This window comes from Lolium rigidum, chromosome 1 (assembly GCF_022539505.1).
Source record: "Lolium rigidum isolate FL_2022 chromosome 1, APGP_CSIRO_Lrig_0.1, whole genome shotgun sequence".
Classification (NCBI taxonomy): Eukaryota; Viridiplantae; Streptophyta; class Magnoliopsida; order Poales; family Poaceae; genus Lolium; species Lolium rigidum.
Window position 1 is genome coordinate 87,947,850 of NC_061508.1, and position 9,156 is coordinate 87,957,005.

The window sequence follows — 9,156 nt, forward strand, 5'->3', positions numbered from 1 at the left end:
TTGGCATAGCAGAACATGTCTCCTAAGTATCTAACCAAGGAGAGCAGAGTTGGAGTACAGATCTGAAATATTGTGTGATGCAGCAAAACCGCGGAATATCTTTTCTTCTCGACATGAATTCAGAATATTATTGCTAGGACTATTCGGACAAATTAAGCCTCTTTCAGTAGCCCTGTTGAGATGAGCATCATGCATGCACTACATCGGTGCTACTGTGCTGATAAGCGTCAATCATACTCTATCGGTTAGGCCAGCCACGACAAGGGTGAGTGGTGATGGACAAGAAGGATCGTCCTGAAAAATCGACGGCGCAACGGAATGGTGGCGCCAAGGGAGGTTGCCCTGTGCGTGTCATAACCGAACTGGAGGCTGCTTCTTCACGGGGGCAGGCTCTCACATGACGTGGTTTGCTTCATAGTATGAGCGACAAGCAACAATTCGGCGTGGGCGTGCCACTGTGCTTTGACCACGGCTGGTGAGGGAATTGTGCCCAGATGGAAAGAATCGATCCGGGCCACCAATTGACAACCTCAGGTATTGATGATTTACGACTGAAAGCATCATCCGCATTGCAAGTGACTTTCTTACATGCTCTACCGAGGAATATAAAGCAATGAAAACGTTGTTCTGTGTTGTATAACACTTGCTGCCTTCCTGCCAAAGGAGGAGATTAACCAAAGAAGACTTGCTGCGCATTGCATGATATTCCTTTTTTTTTTGTCATCTATGCATAAACTCCGCGCTTCATTTTAATGAATTTAGATGTTCGGATTAGATGGTTCTTAAAATCAACCTAGTAGAATTTTTTCCGAGTCGTACGAGAAATAGCAAAATGGCTATCTCCAAATGAAAAAGCAAGTTCAGAAAAAAAACATAGAAGCTGGTACTTTTATTGGTCTAAATGGGCCTCAAGTGGGTTGCGGTTCGAAAAGTCCAGCTCGAGGAGAAACTTTGCATGTGCCAAGTTCACTGTCACACTGACAATTTAGAGAGAGCAAGATCTAAATGTTATACGAGCCCCACAGGTGGCTACCCAAGATGACATAGAGAGATATGTTATATGTAGCCCACGCTGGTTGCTCGGATTCTCTCGCATTCCACATTTAGTCACATTTTACTATGACGACTTGTGACCCGTTATCCTTTTACCTTGCGGTGTTTTGTTTAGTCGACACCAAGTTTGCCTCGTGTGCAAACGACATGATCGTTATCATAGGGTTTCCATGTTGCTCACGAATGGATAAATCTCATTGAGAGAGAGGGCCTAATTGTTTTATTGATGAGATGATTCATGATAATAAATTAGATTTTTCGGTCTTTCTGGAGACAGGTAGGTCTATTTTTTCTGCACCTTTTCTTAGACACATGTCCGGGAGGCTAGACTACATGTGGTATTGTTTACCTCCCCATGGACGCTCTGGTGGTATTTTAGTCAGTGTTGATATGGAAACCATCTCAATTCAAAGGGTGGAGATGGGGGGTTTCTGTGTTAAACTCTTCGTGCAATTCAAAGTTGACGATTTTGGGTGGATCCATGTTGGCACATATGGGGCGGCACAAGATGCACTCAAGACTGATTTCCTTGCCGAGCTAGTCAAAAGTTGTGATGTCGAAACTCAGATATTGGTTGGTGGGCATTTCAACATTATTAGAAGACAAGAAGAAAATAATAATGAAAACTTCAATGCTAGATGGCTATTTCTGTTTAATGTGATCATTAAGAATCTCGACTTGAGAGAAATTGTCCTATCGGGTCGCCAATTCACTTGGGATAGTAGACGAGAAACTCCGACTTATTAGAAGGTAGACAGTGTTCTAGCAAATGTAATAAAGTGGAAGCAAAAAATTCCGTTGGTTTTGGTACGTGCTTTGACTCCTATAAGGTAAGACCATACACCTTTACTACTTGATTCTCGAGACCTAGCTCATCATGGGAATACACTAACTTTTCATTTGATCTATCTTGGATGCTCCAATATGGCTTCTATGAACTAGTGAAGGATGAATGGAATGATGTTCAATCCGAAAGAACATATGTCGAACGTTGGCAAAAAAAAAAAGATGCGCCGTCTTCGACAGTTTCTAAGAGGGCAGGAAAAAGTTTAAGCGTAATCTATAAGGAGGAGAAAGAGAAGCTTATCCTTTTAGTAGATGAGCTTCATTTGAGAGTAGAATCAACCCCTGTCGATGGAGTGAGAGGGCAGCAAAGAAGTGGCGAATATAAATCTTGCTAAACTAAGACGTAACAAAGAGATTAGGTGGGCTCAGCGCGCCGAAGTTAATCATATTCAAGAGGGGAAATAATACGAAGTATTTTCACCTTATTGCGAATGGGTAGCATCGAAAGAAAAGAATCTTCTAGCTTGAACAAGACAAGTAGACTATATTAGGTCAAGAGAACCTAAAATCTTCATTACGAAGTATTACAACAAATTATTTGAAGTAACGAAACCAAGAAAAATTCAACATAGGTGCCATTGACAAACCCCTCCAAATAATGTCTGCGTAGGAGAGGTAAGATTTGCACACGCCAATGAGTAGAACAGTGATGACGGTAATGCATGTACATAAACTATTTTTTTCAAAATGGGGGAAATGTATATAAGGCATGTACAGAAGCTTATACACAATATCGAAATGGGAGTATCACATTGCCATATTTGAAACAATCTTAAAAAGTACAGCTCGGTCATATGATGTATTGTACTTGTACCAGATTTTTTATTTACTTATAACCAGCCGTTATTGGGTACGCGAAAGATTGAGTGAGCCGCCACAAATCAAATGACTACTCCATAGCCTGAACGATTATGAGACGATACAACAGCAATCAATCATCTTATTATTTGATCGCATAGACACATCAGACGCGCGCCCCAAGAGACGAGAGTCACCGCCTCATGAAGCCACGATCATGCGATGCGGCGGCAAAGCGTGATGCCGTCGGCGATGGGGAGCTGCACGGGCTCGACGCGCGCGTCGGCGGCGATCTTAGCATTGAACTCCCTAATGGCGTCCCGTATGTGGCCGTCCTCCAACGTGAACGGCGTGTCGTCGGGCATGGCCACTGAGCCGCCCCAGAGCGTGTTGTCGTAGGCGAGCACGCCGCCGACGCGCACCAGTCGCAGCAGCTGCTCGTGGTACTTGCCGTAGTTGGGCTTGTCGGCGTCCACGAAGGCGAAGTCAAAGCTCGCCTCGTGTTCTTCGTCGGCGATGAGCCCGTCGAGGATCGGGCCGGCGGGGCCCTCGCGGAAGTCCACCTTGTGCGCGACGCCGGCCTTTTTGATGACCGGGAGGCCGAGGTCGAAGTACTCCTTGCTGACGTCGATCGCGACCACCCTGCCGTCGTCCGGGATGGCGAGCGCCGTGGCGAGGACGGAGCAGCCGGTGAAGACGCCGACCTCGATGGTCTTCTTGGCGCCCATCACCTTGAGCAACAGCGACAACAGCTGCCCCTCGTCCGGCGGCGACGACATAAACCCACTATATATGTACACACAGATAGAGAGAACCCGATTCATCAATCCACTATGATCTGCAATTTCCCAAGGGAGAGAAAAGGAAAGGGATTTATAGTTATGCATGATACGTACTAGGTGTGCTCCTTGGTTATGAGGCGGAGCTCCCGCAGGAACTCGTTCTCCCGTGGGTACACCATCGTCTTCAGCATGTACTGCAAAACGACACTCACTTGATGCATTTCTTTGCAGATATACAAATTCAGCTGGGAGAGAGTGATGATCCTGCGCGCGCGCGGCCGTGCATACCTCGTAGAGGGCGTCACTCTTGAGGAGCGTCTTGGTGCTTTCGCTGTTGTGGATGTCCTTGACCTCCCCGTTCGAAGCCATGGCCGCGCCGCTACTGCTGCTGCTAGCCCGGCGAAGAAGGAACCGCTGCCGCCGCTCAAGACTCGCACCGTTCTACAATATGCACACAACAAGCGTCACGCAGAGAGAGAGAGAACACGAGTTCGGTGCAGGCGAGTCGTTAGTATTTATATGCTCGACGAGTACGCCTCGGTACGAGTGAGCTGTTGGATCAATAAGACATCTCCACAGCTGACTATCCATGGATCGTCCGAAATAGTGGATAAGTAGTGCACGTTTCCGGCGACGGATGCATCGGGTCTGAGAGCACGCGTCCTTCCGCTTTCTTTCCTTGGCTGACATCGCGATTATTACCACCTCCGGCCATTCGGCACACGAGACACAAAGGAGCAACTTCCTACCATAAATCTTCGGTCGCAATCTCTGTCGCTAGCCCAGGCTGCGCCGCCATCTGCGCTTTGGGTCACCGTTGCCGTCGCCAGTTCCCACCGAATCCTGCTGCCCTCTTCTGCCGCCGTTTGCACCATTGCTCCAAGAGCTGGCCGGCTATTGTCTTGTCGGCTGACATCGCGATTATTTCCCCCATTTTCAATAACGCCGTAGACCACGTATGTTGCCGGAGTTGGCTGCCTACTGGGCTCCATCCTGCCACCGGCCATGCCACCAACTCTTCTCCGGCCACACGCTTGGGCGCGTCGCAAGCCCGTGCGCCCATAGCCTACTCTTCTAGTTGGCGAATCAAGTTTAAGGCATGTTCGCCGTTTAAATTCTTTCTCTTGCGTTGCACGGGCGTTTGCATGGGCATTAGCAATGCATTTATGAACTGGCTAGTTGCATAATTTCTTTTTTTTTTGAAATTCTTTCGGGTGGAAACCCGACAAACCTGCTATTAATAACTGGAGTACAAGATGACCCTTGAAGATAACTAGAATTACATAGGGGTCTAGGAAATAAGCAAAGAGGACCCTAAAAGAAAAACGAAAACGCGATCAAGTCCTCCATCTTCCTCCTCCAGATCGAGCGCGATCAACGGACTGCGCCACCATCTCCGGGGACAAACTACTTGGCGACGGAGCACATGAGACACCGATGACCGGAGCAGAGCATCGGCGGATCGACAGCCCTACTATCATTCAGTCCAACGCCAAAAAGCATCGGAGAAGAGCTCCAAATCCAAGCCGTCACCGCCGTCGATCAACTCCCGCAGTCAAGCCACCACCATGGGGCTTAAGCGGACAAGAGAGAGAGACGGCCGCAACGAGTACTGCGTCGTCATGTAGAAGAAGAAGCAGGACTGCAAGGCTCCTCCTGCCCCCTCGCCTCCACAGTCGGTCGGGCCTGTAGAAGCCTAGCAGTTCACCTCCGCGCCCACCTCCCCTGCCACCATGGCCGGCCAAGGAGACAAGGAGGCCACCTTTTCAACATTGATGACTCCTAGGTGCCTTATCGAAGGGTGAAGCCGTCGACGAACTCCAGCCCAAATCCCCCATGGATTTCGAGGGAGGCCATCAGCGACAGGCCGCCTGGTGCAGCGCCGGAGCACCAGAGAGGCACTCAGCCCCAGCCATCTCCAAATCAAGCCCTTGATGACAACTCCGTCCAACCCCCCCTCACCACCACGGCCGGCCAGGAGCGGAAGAAGAGACGCCAAGAGATGCTTGAGGGAGATGCCGATGGCCTTATTACAGAGATCGGTCGAGGAGGAGGGACTCCGGCCGCCGGAGCAGAGAGCGAAGCCACCAGCAGTCGGCCCGCTCTGGATCTGGCCACGAAACCAGAGCTTCCACTCAAAACCTAACCGGCAAACCGCCGGGACACTACTCCTATCCTAGGAAATCTACACCAGCGCCTCACCTCTGCCACCCTCCGGCCGGCATCCGCCGGAGGGGCTCGGGATCGGGCCGGGTTCCTCAGATTTGGCTCTGGCTACTGTAGCGCTCTGAGAGAGGAGACGGGGCAAGCTTCCTTCTCTCGGCAAGACGTTTTGTGCTAGTTGCATAATATGATTGTGCACATGAGTAGTAAGTCAGTTGAATTTTTCTACAAAAATATAATCAAATCATCGTCTAAAATAAGATCGAAATTTTGGCCAGCACGAACTCAATGGGACGCACCGCTAGAGCACTGACCAGATAGACCGGACCATGACCCAAAATCTACCCGCGACGCAAACCAAACAAATCAAATGGATCACTGTTTTAGATCGGGCTGAAGATACCGTTGAATTGGACCCGCATGCCTCCACCATAGCGCGTAGCTGCAGACGGTCCGGAGCTATATATGCTCGCCACATGCCGCGAGATCACGCCATACCGTTGGTGGCGTTTGGCGGGAGCGGGGCCATCTGACGACCAGTGGCAGCTGCGGTGGCGAACAAGATCTCGGCTGTGCGCTACCATGGCGTCATCGCCTTGCTACGAAACGAAACGCGAGCCGTTGCGGTTTATCCAGGTCACTTATTTGGGTCTGAAAATTCCTTTTATCTTCTCAGATCGGCAGAAATACGGAATGGTCTGCCGGATATGGGCCGTAGCTGCTGTATGTAGAGCACATGGCCTGGCCCTGGTTGCCTTGATCCAAGTGCCGGTAGCTTCTAGTCCTCCATCTGTTACGGCCACGTCGCGTGCAACGGCATCTGACTGTCCGAGTGAGAGGAAGAGGAGTGTCGGAGTCTCGGACATATACTGTACTGATTGAGCTCTCGGGCACTCCGGCGCTAACTGAGCTTGCATATCAGAGCATCCCCACTCGTTGGCGCTCCCCACGTCCAAATCCGGCGAAATTTTCGTCCGGATTGGAGGAAGATTTGGCGTGGGGAGGAGTAGTTTCCCAGTCGTGTGCTCCCCAAGCGGCGTTTCTCGGGGAAAAGAGGATGGTTCGGGGAATCCGGACGAAAGAGGAGACACGTGGGCGTGGACGGTTGGTTTAAGCTTCATCCGGAGTCCCGGGAGACCCCGGGAAACCGAGGATGGCATGGGGAGTCCGGACGAAAATAGGCTCAAATCCGGACGAAAACGAGGAACCGGGGGTGCGACTGGGCCGAATTTCGCCGTCCGGATGGAAAAAACGTCGCTCGGGGGCCTCGTCGGGGGGACGAGTGGAGATGCTCTAACGAACTGAGATCTAACTAAGTCGATTAGTGCGGGCGTCTATATGCAAATGCAGAGGTTCGAGAGTGTCGCACCTTGTCAGCGCCCATGGCGCATGCGGTTCGCCGCCGGTGACTCGGCCAGGCCGCCGCCTCACCGCACCGGCTGCTGGGAAAAACGGCGCGCGGCCCGCCTCCGGCGCCATTCCGCACGGCGGCGCGCAGCCCTGCTGCCGCCCGGACTGCCAAGCTGCCCTTCATGTGTCGCCAGGCGCGCGGCCAAGGCTGTCGGCTGCTAGCTAGCCTATCGGATGAACGACGTTGAGCACGTCGAAAAAGACCTTTCCTTTTGGATCGAAACGCTAAATGATTGATCTTCTTCCTTTGGCTCCGCCGTGGAGCGAACCAACACGTAGCGAAGTGGGCGATAGCATGCCACGGACAGAGATGGGCCGGGCCAGCACCGCATCATTCTCCTGCTCCGTCTCCCTTGTACTCTCGTCACGCAAACACTAAATTTCGCCTATAGCAAGTGCTATTCCTGCTCGCATGCGTGCGACCTATGGTGGCCTGCCAGCTGCGGCCCAGATGAGTGTTTTTTTTCCTTTTCGTTTTTGCTGTTTGCTGTTTTTTTTCCTTTTTTCTTCTTCGTTCTCTTTTTTTTCCTTTTTATTTTTATTTATGTTTTTTCTCTTTTCATTCTACTCTTTTTTATTTTTCCTTTTGGTTTTTTATTTATCTGGTGAAAATTTTGAACCTTTTTTCGAATTTGAACTATTTTTTAGCTGTGTGAAACCATTTAATTGGGTGATCCGTTTTGAAATTTGAAACATTTTGTTAACCATGAACAATTATTCCTGTGAATAATATTAAATTTGCACCTTTTTTCCCTAGTGAACTATCTTTAAAATCAGAACCTTTTATAATTAAGACGGTGAACAATTTTAAATTTGGAACATTTTTAAGATTTTCTATGGTTGTGAGTACATGTTTCTTTGACAAATCATAGCTTGTTCAGTTTATGTTCAATTGTACTATATTTGTATTAGAGGAGACTTGCATTGCGTGTGTAAACTTACTAGTATGTATAGATGCAACCATGGTATTGTGCACCATCGGTGGAGTAGTGTTGTATTATCCATACTATGAGCACGTATAGATGAAACTTACTAGTATGCTAAGAAGAGGGCAGGACGCTCCTACCATTAGTATATCTATCTATATAAGGAGCTTAGTTTGCATGAAAAACTAGACATGAAAACCATATAGTGCCCTATTTAGAAGGGGGAAAAGGGTTGAAAAACTACACAAACAACGAAACCTAGTAGCTGTAAGGCTGGTGCCAATGCATCACAGACTATAGCCTCGCCACGTCAGCTTTTACCCTCACTATCACCCCATGGTGCCAGTGCACGGGCTATAATGCCAGCTCTCACTTCTCTCTCCTCCACATCAGCTTTTCTCTCTCCTCGACATCAGCATTTCTTTTTCAGATTATAATATTCAAAATAATGCAAGAAAATTATTTTATTCAACTAAAATTGTTACCGATTACATTATAAAAAAATTACATAAAAATTTGAGCCAGCAACCATTTGAGTGAAACAATATGGGGGGTATTTATAGGGGATGGGGATCAAATTTTGGGGTTTTTGGCTTTTTTCGAATTTTTTGAGCCAGCAACGGCTACCCCAACGGCTAGCTGACGTGGACGAATCAGATCGCGCCACGTCAGCTAGCCATTACCCCCTCCCTCTCGCCCCCGCTCTCGCCCCGACGCGCCAGCGCACCACCTCGCTCTCGCCCACTTCTCGCCCCGCTCTCGCCTCCCTCTCCGCGCCAGCACGGGCGGCAACCGGGCGGTAGCGGGCGCTACCGCCGGGCGGTGGATCCACCGCCCCGCGCTTCCGTCTCGCCCGCCTCTCGCCCCGTCGCGGGCGGTACCGCCCCTCCTCCAGCCCGCGTTGGCACCAGCCTAACATGTTTCTACATTGTTGTCTCCCCCGGTCCTTTAGTTGCAAGTACTCTCCCCGTTCACAATTACCTCCTGTTTTAGCTTTAGTCAAAGTCAAAATTTGAAAATTTTGACCAAATATTTAGGAAGAAATATAAACATCTACAATATAAAATTTATCATATTACACTTGTCATAAAATATATTTTAAAATTGTATACATTTTATAGTATGAGTGTTGATATTTTTCCTTCTATTCTAGGTCAAACTTAACATATTCTAACTTT

General features: G+C 49.1%; 1 protein-coding gene across 1 annotated transcript; it reads right to left on the minus strand.

The window, feature by feature from the left end:
• Nucleotides 1-2,912: 2,912 nt before the first annotated feature.
• LOC124677218 (tricin synthase 2-like) lies at nucleotides 2,913-3,937 on the minus strand. Its single transcript, XM_047213219.1, has 3 exons — nucleotides 3,768-3,937; nucleotides 3,594-3,673; nucleotides 2,913-3,483 (listed from the first exon to the last, which is right to left on the minus strand). Exons 1-3 carry the CDS (start codon nucleotides 3,846-3,848, stop codon nucleotides 2,913-2,915), a joined length of 732 nt encoding a protein of 243 aa, XP_047069175.1. The 5' UTR covers nucleotides 3,849-3,937.
• Nucleotides 3,938-9,156: the final 5,219 nt, after the last annotated feature.

Coding starts and splice junctions, on each gene's coding strand:
- LOC124677218 (XM_047213219.1), bottom strand. CDS start 3,848: ATGGCTTCGAACGGGGAGGTCAAGGACATCCACAACAGCGAAAGCACC. Junction 3,674..3,767: donor AGAGTGACGCCCTCTACGAG/GTATGCACGGCC, acceptor GTCGTTTTGCAG/TACATGCTGAAGACGATGGT. Junction 3,484..3,593: donor ATAACCAAGGAGCACACCTA/GTACGTATCATG, acceptor GTACATATATAG/TGGGTTTATGTCGTCGCCGC.